Genomic DNA, 12,433 nt, shown 5'->3' with positions numbered 1-12,433 from the left:
TGGGTGTACAGACCCAGAACCCAGCACAGGGATAGTTGGAACCCCTCATGATGGGAACAGCGGGTGTACAGACCCAGAACCCAGCACAAGGATAGTTGGAACCCCTCATAATAAGAACAGTGGGTGTACAGACCCAGAATCCAGCACAAGGATAGTTGGAACCCCTCCTAATGGGAACAGTGGGTATACAGACCTGGGAACTCAGCATAGGTTCTGGGAACCCTGGCCAAATTTACCAGCTCATAACAGGTCACATGACCCAAACTCCCAAGCTGCCATTTTTCCACACATCTTGCCACTGAAGATAGTTTGAACAGGTACAGCCTACTTTAACATTGCTTCCTGCAATACTCCTCAACACAACATCCCACTGCATTTACATGAATCTCAGATCAAAAAGAGCAGTGACCTATGTATAGCAATAGATACAACCCGCTGATCATCAGATATTCCATCACAGAGCAATAATAAATCATTGTTGCTGGTTTCTATGTGGCTATGAATGGTACAAGCTGCAGCTAACAATAACTGGAACCTGTTATGTGATTCATCATATATTTCCATCATGTATTATTCTTCAATATCTATATTATGAATGGAAATTATGAATCTTGAGATATTTGACACTTCACTGACTTCAGAGGCATTTGCTGCCATTTTTGTCTGAAGCACACTTTTATTGGACAGCAATCAGCCTTCTTCTTTGGATCTACAGTTGGCTGTGGGTTGGGAAATATCTTCCCCAGTCCAGCAGCTTCATTGTAAAGAGATTTGAATGTCACCAAAGCTCCAGCTTCTGATGTTTTGGGGGCCATTTAACAATAAAGTAGGACATTGCTGAGGATGAAGGCGCGGACACATTTGGTCATTACGCTTCTATTTTTGGGTATGAGGAGGATTTGGCGTTGCTGCGCTGCAGCTGATAAGTGAGAACTTTTTTTTTCTTTTCCCTTTGTAAATTGTCTCGGGAGGTCTGAAGGCCATCGATTCACACCCAGCCTTCAAAGATGTGAATGGGGCGCCCTGTCAGCGGCGAGCTCATTACGTATGCGGCCTGCGACTCCGCGGGAACCGTGCGGAGCTTTTCAGGTCAACGCAATGAATGGATCTTTTCAACTTACTTGCCATGAAAGCATTTGGGGATGGTGCTGAATTTTCTCCTTCGGTCCTTGATGAGACTGGATTTCTTGCTGACCATGTGATAGAGCTTCTCGCCTTTCTCTGCAATCATGACATAGGCATCCCGTTCCATGCCCAGCTTCAGACCTGTGGTATGAAATGCAACAAAATTATCACAGTGCACCAGTGCATGCGGCTACTCAGTTGTGAAAGAACTCTGACTTAAACCATTTTATATCAGGAGAGCGGCTTCCACCATATCAAAGCAAATTTATTCCTGATCACTAAAATCTCATATAAACTTACCCATGGCTGGGGTACACCGACATTGTTTTCTTGCATTTGGAAACATACGTCAGATGCAGGTCAGAGGGTTACTGGTGATTTGGAGAATCCTTTAATATTGGAGGTGCATAGATAACAATTCAGGGGTTGTGTTTGACATTTTCTGGTCAAACCCTGCATGCTTCATTTGAACACATGTATTTGTATTGCTGTGTACAAATGATTTGATTTTTGGTAAAGTAGTTGATCTCTAATACCTATCCCAGGCTTGTTTTTTTTATTGCTGCCCAACCTAATTAATGATGATTGGGAGTCAAAAGGAAATGCGTTCTTTCCCACGGCATACAGCTACAGCATGCAGAGGAGCAGCTTCACACAGTTCTTATGAAATTCTTCCACAAATGTGACAACACCTAATAAGAGTTTCCTGATATGACACAGTGGTTATGGAATGTAGTCAGATAAAGCTGCACTGCTGCTGGGGACCCGACTATACCTAACCCTCTCTGCAAGCAGGCTGCTCTGTTCCTAACCATGGCCCGTTGCCTATTCACATAAAAACTAAAAAAAAATAACTTTGCAGCCAGTCTTCCTCAACGTTTATTGAATTTACAGCTGGCACAAGTTACTAAACATCAGTGACGATCTTTGGTGCAGTAGGAGATGGTCAGTAATGCCCGGTAACTCGTGTCCAGGTTATGTATTATAAACAATGGTGAACAAGATTGGCTGCAGGGTTTTATTTTCTGAGCTTGAGCAAATAAATGAATATATTGCTTGGCAAAGCTCAATAAGGAGTATATTCAGATTCATGAAAACATTAATGAGCTGCAGCTTTTATTCTAATTGCAGGGACACCGATCCCTGATCCTCACCCACCTCACCATCCCCAATAAGCTATGGAACGGCACTGACCCCCAGGGATGTCAATCCCATTACCACCCAATGGGTCACTGCAAAGGTTTCTGGATAATACAGATTTTTAAACTTTGATTAAGCAAATACTTGGAAGGCTGAGTGATAAAGTGGTTGCATCTCAAGCCTTAACGTATCCAATGGTCCAATACCAGTACCCATGACAAATGTCTAAATCTACATAATGCACCTAAAGCTGCCTCCAGCACAACCTTCTAGAGCCTGTACAGACATAAGGGAGACTGAAATGGAATAAACACAGTTTGAAGCCCTGATTATTTCCCAGCTCAGATGGCTGGGGCTGTAATATCTTGCAGTATAATCAGACTCGGATTCAGGCAGTCTTGGTTCTGGTCCGCTGGGAATGTTGATGAATGGAGGTGACGCCAGGACAGCGCCATATTAAACTCCCAGGTTTAGGTGTGATTATGCAGCTATTGTGCTGCCAGCCTCCATCTGTCTATGTGTTGCGGAGCATATTGCCGTGTGAGCTCTGGGGATTTCTGAGAAGCCACGCTGTGCTAGCGGCAGATCCCAACACTAAAACTCAATGCTGCTTGCCGGTATATGTGGGTGATTTTTGTACAACATGAATTGCATTCGCGTCTACCAAAGATATAACAACAGGTAGGTTGTGTACAAGCCGCAGTCTATACATCACTATGATGGAATCAGACCCTTGCTTGTGGGGCGTTGTATGTTACTTTTACTATATATGATAGAGTTTTAAGTAATGTTATACTAAAAGGACATAACATGATGAAAGCTGAACGTGTTTGAGATGTAGCATGAAATGACTGGTGGTGTTATTACAAATATCCATATGTAGCATTCCGACTCTTGGCGACGCACAACATTTATATGATCAGCTGCGTGCTTCAGAGCCCCTCGTGCACCGCCATCATACGAGTGTTATGTCTCGCCACCTCATTATGTGACATTACACTATCATACAGACATCACAACACTTAGGAATCCCGAGCACGCCAGGAATCCGTCGTCTCAGGTGATATTTATCAAGAACGTGGAATTTCCCAGCTCTGGCCAAACACTTGTCACAATGAGAAATACTTCAGATAGGCGAGAGCACAATGTCAACGTGTGGCTGGAAGGCCACATGGTGGAAAACGGGATGGAATGGCTCGTGTAAATAAAGTTTTGGCAAAAGGCGGTTTCTGGCAGGAGTTGTGTCTGGAGCGTCGCCAGGGTCTCATCATCTGCGGCAGCTTATAAACAATTACTTAACTGGCCCTGAGCTCCAATGTAAATACAATCCGAGAGAGAGGAAGAGCCGGTGTCCGTACTTAGATTATGTCACAGCTGCAAGAACTGAGGCTCTAGCACGTGATTAGCCGGAATACCGAACTCCGAGCTCAGAAAAGTCCCCGGAACGCTTTTATTGCCTCTAAAAATCAAGGCCACGGTATTCCAAATCCATCAAAGACTTCACACGGCTCTGAGCTTACAATCAACACATCCGTCTGATAAAAAGTTCTGTGCCTCACCAGCATACAAAGACCTGCAGAACTTTGCTAGGTTGGCTCAATAAATGCATTCCACAAAGATTTGGGTAAAAGTTTGTGAACACCTGATTGTAACACCAGTATGGGTTTGTTCCACTTCCCATTACAAGCCATTGATATGGAGTTGGCTTTGCCTGGGGTCCATAACAGCCTCCACACTTCCATAAAAGCTTCTCACAAGATAGGAATTTGTGCCCATTTGTGAGGTTGGGTACGGATGTTGGATGAGATCTGAATCACATATGGAATGGCAATGGTGCTCTGCTGTTCTGGATTGTGAAAAACAGACTATTGAAGTCCCCAAACTTGGGTGCTTCCCCCTCGTGTTAGCTGGACCCTACTTGTCCTCCCCTCTTTATAAAACAGAACACACTGCTCAATAGTAGTCTGGCAGTCTGTACAATACAACTGTCCCCAGGAATGATCCCCAACCATCATTTCCAGAAGCAATAATGAAGCAAGGGCTCTCCTCCTGACACATGACATGTATGAAATGTTGGCTTGGTGTGATGATTGTTGGATTAGCTGAATAGAAGAAACAAATTGGCATGTAATCCAGTTCATATACATCTCTATTTCTGCCATTTGGCTTCTATAGAAAAACCTCACTGCAGATTGTATTTCTCGCCTCTAAGAATAACATTATGGTATATGTCAGGGCAATTAATATGTAATCCCATATTCACAATCCTACCACGAGTGACGACCGTCTTAAATACTAAAATAGAAGCGGGTTTTCCACCAGGACTACAATTATCTCATAACGAAGCATTGCTCCACAATGATCTGCAGAGGAAGTCACCGGGTCTCTCCTAATAATACCTTCATTGAAGGGGAGCTGCAACGTGGACGTCTCCATAGATATTCTTACCTTTATTTATAGAAAGAAAAGTAATGACGTCATACGCGCACAAGTCCACTTTAATGCCCGATTCCATGGCTGGGCCGGGGAACGGATAGATCGTGTCTGGTTTAATTTTCCTATTTGGGAACGGTCTCTGTACAATTATAGGATATAGATTATTTTCACATTTGGTCCTGGACAGTCTAAATATCTCCATTTCTCTCATTCTTTCTTTAGAACCTTGCAGACAAATACCCTAAAGTTTACAACCCAACACTCAGATGACTGCAACTCATTGTAATGAGAGCAATAAGACATATGGAGAGCTCACACCCTGTGTAATATCTGCAATCAATATGGTGATCATTTAGCAATTAGCACACATACAAGAGATTAATAAAGTCTCGTTTCTATTAATCTACTGCAGCAGCATCTTTGCAGAGTCTCATATAGTCTACAGTGGCTGGTGATAGCCGAATGAAGGTGACAACAGTGGACCAGGCCTGTGCAATGTGTGCTGATTTAGAAGTCTGTATTGTGAGTCTATGTGACAGGGTGACAACACAGGACTTCAAATTAGAGACAGGGACAGACTGTTGTTACCCCACAACAAGTGCCTGCACAAGGCATGGCAGGATCACCAGGTCTAGGCCAACTTTTTGTTTAATAAATTCACTTCTGTTTGTTTAACATTTTTTGCCCATCTTTCTTCCTTTCTCCACTTGTCATATCATTTGAATTAAGGGCTAGGTAAAACATTTACAATTTATATCTTTGATCGTTAACTCTTGGGACAGAACCATCAAATATTAGCAGGATCACCAGCGAATTAAATTAAAAGTTAATGATCCATTAATGATCATGCGGAGTGAAGAAATAAGCATTTTCTGCTACTTTTCACCTTTTAAGAATTTTGGAAGTAAAAATAGCAGCAAGGCGGTGTGAAGCCTGAACAATACTTCCAAGACTCTTCCCTCGCTTCCATGTGCCAGGAAGTCTCGTGAGCCAACTAAGGACCTGCCGATGGCGTGTTCAATACAATCCTCCTCATTACTGCATGGAAAATCCACTTATAGGAAGGAGTGCAGCCATAAAACCAATGTGTATTTAATTGCTGATAAATGATTCATTGGAATCATCATTGGTGATAAAGTGCAACAGAAATCCATAAAATGACTTCATTATAAAGTGTCACAAATACACAACAACTCCACACCCGTAATAGTGATAGGAAATACACTGCCACCCGATATCAATATAAATTCCTCTGTTTCTACTAAACCCAATAGGCAGCTCTGCTCATTCTTAGTTCTCCAGTAATGGTCCTCTGTGTTATTAAGCAGCTGCTGCAATACACACCAGTGAACGGGTTAACCTGCCAAAATACTTAAGCCGGTCACCCGATTCAAACAGACATGCCGTGGGCCGCCCCATAGTAATGTGACTCCACTATTTACTATTGCACTATCCTGAGTCACTGGCTTGTCTGTGTACTATAAAATGAGGACCATCGAGGTGCCCTTCTTCTTACAAGATACAAACCCCTTACCGTCAGCTGCTCAGTGCTGGAAATATATTAGGTTGATAGAACTTTACAATAATTTAACTTTTACCGATCTGCAGCATTAGAGAAGATCACAAATATATTCAATGGGTTCAAAATGTTTACATTGTATCTGTGATATTCTTTCCACAGTGTAAAGCAGAGTTCCTCAATTTTGCAGACTGAATGGGACTTTGCAGAGCTTCTTGGATTTCAGGGTGCTGCTAATAGGATGAAGGATACATTGAGACATCCCAGGGGCCCTGAATTTCATTTGTGCTTTTGTTTAGTAATTCTTTCCCTGAAGAAAAGGAAATGTATGCAGGAAGAAACATGTGCAGGAACATTGTAGTTACCTGGTTGTGTGATACCGCTTCTGATGAGTTACAGCTCCTGATTCACTGACCTGTTACAAATCATTGTTTCACAAAATACTAAAGCCATTGGATTAGTGTGACCTTTTCTGCAAAATGCTGGGCCAATAGATGGTATCCCCGTTGTATATAACAAATCCCATCTCCATTATGTATAATATAGTTATTGCTGCATATAATTGGCCCTATATGACATATAAAGCAGCCATGAGCTCTGTGGCCTCTAATAACCCAGCAGGGAGGGGGTAACATTGAAGAAAACTTTCTGTGTGCCCCCCCTGGTGACACAAAGTCCAGGAAGTGAATGAATGAAGCTCAGTAAGACTACTGGACAATTAGATTACCTCGTTACGCCTGGGGTGGGGAAGAGGGGGCTGTTTGGAAGTCCTTAAAAAATAAAGGCTGACGGAATTGAAGAAGCTTTATTCTGTGTTTCTATAATTAAGCACTTAGCAGAGCGCTAATTACTGAGACTTCCTGCCGGATATAATCACCAATGTCACCAATCACATTGTACACACTACAAGCCTGGGTATAAAACTGATTCAGACATTTCACAGGAACCTGCCCGGCGTGGAAATGACAGCCGAGGCTGACCGGCCGCTATGAGATGTCTGATAGACTTTATCCTTCTGACAGCTTTATAAATCACGTGAAATAACATTCTCTCTGCCAGTCTGTCACTGGTCCTGTTGGGTCTTTATTGCTATTATAGAGATGACTCCCTCACTTCCCGTCCAAAGAAACTGTTGTCACTTTGACTAATGGCACATCACCAGAAGCAGAACCACCCAGGAAAGGAAACCATTGCCCTAAGTGAAATCATTCCATTGCAGACCCAATGCATTGTAGACCTGCACTCACTAATGAGGGGCAATTAGTGGTATCACCCTGATCTGGGTACCAAGGTATTAGCTCTAGACGTTATGTTTTTGTTACCTGACTACTTTTTCCAAAAAAGCGTTCCACATTTGCACATATTCATGCTCTGCGACTCTCCTAATTCATCATTGTGCCGTGCTACCCATAAAGACACGGTGTAACCACTATGTTTCGATAAATTATGGAATTGCTGGTGATAGGAGAAGTTGCAATGTGAAGCAAGTTTTTCCTGGCATGACACTAAACAATTACTTATTCTTTATTTCACTGGAAAGGAGAGGTAGACAGACAATCGTTCCGATCGTGATGATGGAAAGATGGCGGAAACCAGGAGTCACCCACAAATATGTTTTCCCTTCTTTCTCCATCGCAGCATTAATTATGTATCGTCTGCGATCAATATACATCAGGAATTATGGCTAATGCAGCGGTACGTAATGCTGAGCGTGAGTCTCCGTCCCATCCGCTGACGGAGCAGATTCCACTGTGAACTATTTACTAAACCCGCAGATCTACATACACAGCAAGATGGGGAACATTTCCTGTAATACCTCCATTTTATCCAATCTCCTTCCAGATTATTACTGACCTGTAATGTATATAATGGGAGCCTATCAGAAGTTTTATGCAGCTGCTGGACATTATCAACCAGCTCCAAACTTTTAGATGGAAGGAGGTTTAAGAACTGCATTGTATGTAACAGCTAGCTGCTGAATGGGTCCAACACAAAGGTTTGAAACCGGATTTCTCCTGCAGTTTTTACCCAAACCCCCGGCACAGGCAGATTGCTTTCTCTCTGCACATTCATACCTGTAGTGGGGTTTGGCTTGTCTGGTTGGTGATGTACACTTTCCTGTTACATACATACAAAGTATCACTGCATTGAATAGAGCTCTGAACCTAATATGGAGCAGGAGACATTTCCACCCTCTCCACTGTAGGGATCGGCCTTCACAGTCCCATTATCAAGCAGGGAGGTGACCCAGAAAGGTATGGAACCAAAAAGTGTAGTCACATTTTTACCTTTCATTTTCATTGCATCATTGCTTTCTTTATAAAGAAGAATAAATAATGTTCAGAACCGGTGCTTTGTACATGACGGGTCAGCTGACCACACATAATCAATATAGAGTTGATTCTGTTTCCACTCACTTTCTCGCTGCTCGCGCTCCCTCAGAACAGCGTCCATCCACTTCTGCTTGTCCTCGGGGGTTTTGGCCATGCAGACGAACCATTTATTCTTGGCAGTGTTGTGGATCTTCCAGCCGTTGGTGACCGTGTAACCATTGCTGTGATAATCAGCTGCAGAGACAACACCATAGATGAGACATTTGTATAGAAACACGACAACAAAAACAAACAATATTATGAACTGATAATATCTGTTCCTGCACACACAACCCCCACCAACTACATTAACCACAAATCAAAAGGTTTTCTCCTGGGTTGGTGACAGAAGTGATGTACAAAACCTTTGCTGTCCCCTCCCCATGAGCCACCCTCTGCCTGCATTGCATAGGAAGTGATAGCATAGGGTGTAAAAAAGCATTAGGGAGGGAAAATATAATCAGAATAAACGTCAGCTTTAAGTATTCTTATGACTCTTTTAGCTTCTATCTTTCAGCTGCATTCCCCTGCAGAAATGGTAATTATTTATACTTTAGTTTTGTATTACATATTACACAGAACAGGTGCATATAACAGGTACATTTCTTTGTTTAAAACGGATCTGCAATTTGATTTGTTTGAACACAGTGATATCCAAATGTCTTTAACCTCATTTAAAACAATAAAAGAAATACAGTCGGGGTATAAAGTGAGTGAGGAGGCGACTTCAGAGCTTCCCCCGGAGGACAGAAAACACGCACAGATGGTGACAGAGCCGAGACGCGGAATATAATTACATGGACTGGGAGGTTCAAATTCCCCACTTTCACCTGTCGGAGCGCAACGTGTAATGGGATAACACAAGGACGGTCTGTAATCCGCTGCTCACCGTATTACCAGATAGAGCACTGCGAAATAACGCAGCAATTAAATGATTAATGGAAATTTAAACCTATAAAGTAAATTAGATCTCAGTGGCTTGGACTTGCAAGGACTGATCTTTCCTTAGCACATTGCTACAGAGGAGAGGATCCAGACAGAAGGTGACATAAAGTGTCATTACCTGTACCATCCTCTACGTTCTCCACCTCCATCACTTCCGTATTGATCCTTCCACGGAAAATGTACAAAGTGCCGTTAATGGATTTGGTCCTTTTTGACGATTTCTTCCCAGCGACCCTACAGAGGGAAAATCAGATCATCAGCATTCAATCAACATCAGCTTAGTGGAAACCAGTAAATCTGGGAGCCTTATTGCCTTTCCTTCCCCACTTAAAGGATTTTTCTCCCTCACTAACCCGGCTCCTGGAAAGTTTGCAGAAATCCAATTACAGCCCTTTGTATTAAATATGGAATCCCCAGCAATGCCCTCGGGTTTGCTGCACTGAGAGTTTGGAAATGCCAGGGCAATGTTCACAGCACATTGTGTATGTCATATTCATATGACCACAGTGGTTAAAAAAATGGCCATGTCTGCTTGCATAAAGAAACATGCACAATTCCCCATGTTTTATACCTTTCAACATGCTGTTGATCTGCCTGTATGGCCTAACAACACAAATCCCAAGCAGTGTTATCAGCCCTGCAATGCTGGACTACAGAACTCAATGACACAATACTGTTGCCTTGTCTCCCAAGGGTCACAAAACACGTCATATACTTAAGGGGCTCTTGGGAGACGTAGTCCTGGGAGTATGCAAAGGTCAGTAGGCATTGTTGGCTTTACAAGTCTGGTAATGACATCACAGGGAGCAATAAAAGCCTTTCCTTTACTGAAGGAACACTGGGATATAATTTAGAGGTAGATTTGGGTCATGCCTGGATACACGTTTTAACCCTTCTGCACCTTGATTTCCGCTTGCAGTAGACGAGGAGATTGTCAAAGAGGAAGAACATGCGTTCCTGGATATTCCCCGCCGATATCTTCAGTAGCGTCCCCTGAAGCAGGAGCTGGGTACAGATGTCTGTCAGGTTGGAGCCCTGCGGGGTGATAAGATCACATCATTCATTCTCTAAGCTCTTATTTTTGTCATTTAGTTACAAAGTTCTCATCGTGATTTATATAAGAGGTATATATAATACATCATAAAATAATACAAAAATCAAAAGAAATCATTTAATTAAATATATACACTGCACTCTTTCAGATTCCCTCAGACTCATTTTTCCCATAGACTTCAGGAGTTCTGGAAAAATTCCTTGGAATCATGTAAATAACTTTCTCACCAACACACCTCCAGTTTACTTTTCCACATCTCATAGCTGGCAGCAAGCTTTTCCATGAATTTGCAGCAATAAAATCAGAGAGATGGGCCTCTGTATACAGATATGAGTAGATATTAGTAGTATGGTGTTTTCCTACCCCAGTTAGGATGGGAATGATAACAATACGGGTGATCATATGCTACACACCCGGCTATGTGCTACACACATCTCCCACTGCATCTGCACAATTCATCAGCTTCACATGTGTTTAACACACCGGGGACCCTGTAATACTAGATGAGCCAAAAATGACCCCATAGCACTTCCCTTAGGTATCTGACCAGCCTGACCCAGGTTATATAACAGGAAAATATTAGCTGCCTACATAGAGGATACCAAACAAAATGTTATTTAAATGGCAGTGTCATCGCCATATTGGAGATTGTATTTTATAGAGAAGCAATAAGGATCTACATAAAGGTAATGAGCTCTGACCTCCCAGCCCTCGATGTGGGATTGTAGCTGCTCCAGGGCTTCCAGTTTCTCCATTTGCCTTTTGGTTTCATTGATGTTGGAGCAGACGGTCTTCATGGCCTGCAGGGCGCTCTGGACGGGTTGGTGGTCCGGATGTTTGGTGGACGTCCTCTTTGCCAGCTCCTGTAAGGAAGGCAAAACAATTTATATCAGATCAAGGTAAGAATGTACAAGGTGTGATTGTTTTTAACCAGTAGGAAAAATTATTGGTTCGCATATGATTCACACTGGTGAATTTCCAGGCAGTAATATTCATTATGGACACTTTCTCTGTACTGGATTTGGAAGAGTTAGGATGCCCAGATGCCACTTACAAGACATTTAGTGAATAGGAGGAGCACGCACCACATTGGTATGAGACATCATCAGGGTTTGCATATATATTCATATAGCTACATCTCTGGGTATATGGACCACATGTAACGTTTGGACCATGGGCCTTTGCTTTTTATTATCAGAAGTCACCTAGCACACGACAGATCCTCCTCTGACATGCATGATTTGTATGTGGATGACATGATATGTATAGCTTTGATACTATACAGACCTTATCATGCCATGCCTGCAGCCATTCACACAAAATAATTCACATCCAAGGCACAGCACTGGGTTATGGCAGCCTCCCCGTATAACACAAATACATAATGCACGTTGTGATGTTTATAGAAGTCCGATAATCTGTATTTACATCTCCCCATCTGTATGTAATCTGAAAAGAGGATCTGTGATCTGTTGCTGCCAAGTCACACCGCAGCTTAAAGAGAACCTGTCAGTCTCATAGACAAGTTGATTCCTCCATGTGATTACTATTTAGATGACTTTCCGCACCGTTCAGTAACCCTACCCCCTGTGCTGTCTGTGATATCACCTCCAAATGGGATTGCAGAGGATGCATTGCACTGCACTTTAACACAAATTCCTGGCCTCAGAGTACAATAGCGTCACAGCTCAGACATTGTGATGTAGCGGCACGGCTCAGGCATTGTGCTGTAGCGGCACGGTTCAGACATTGTGCGGCACGGCTCAGACATTGTGATGTAGCGGCACGGCTCAGACATTGTGCGGCACGGCTCAGACATTGTGATGTAGCGGCACGGCTCAG

At 42.8% G+C, this 12,433-nt stretch overlaps 1 protein-coding gene across 1 annotated transcript in view; it reads right to left on the bottom strand.

The window, feature by feature from the left end:
• The window catches only part of PREX1 (phosphatidylinositol-3,4,5-trisphosphate dependent Rac exchange factor 1), a 99,348-nt gene that overhangs the window by 37,033 nt on the left and 49,882 nt on the right, over window positions 1-12,433 (bottom strand). The window contains exons 6-10 of the mRNA XM_072414110.1: window positions 11,293-11,454; window positions 10,439-10,572; window positions 9,656-9,771; window positions 8,638-8,787; window positions 1,122-1,266 (exon numbers count right to left, since the gene is read on the bottom strand). Of these exons, the coding sequence (XP_072270211.1) occupies window positions 1,122-1,266; window positions 8,638-8,787; window positions 9,656-9,771; window positions 10,439-10,572; window positions 11,293-11,454 (707 nt within the window). The remainder of the gene's footprint in view (window positions 1-1,121; window positions 1,267-8,637; window positions 8,788-9,655; window positions 9,772-10,438; window positions 10,573-11,292; window positions 11,455-12,433) is intronic.

This window comes from Pyxicephalus adspersus, chromosome 6 (genome assembly GCF_032062135.1).
Source record: "Pyxicephalus adspersus chromosome 6, UCB_Pads_2.0, whole genome shotgun sequence".
Lineage (NCBI taxonomy): Eukaryota > Metazoa > Chordata > Amphibia > Anura > Pyxicephalidae > Pyxicephalus > Pyxicephalus adspersus.
Note: the sequence above shows the minus strand (reverse complement) of the source record. Positions and strands in the feature narration are given on the sequence as shown.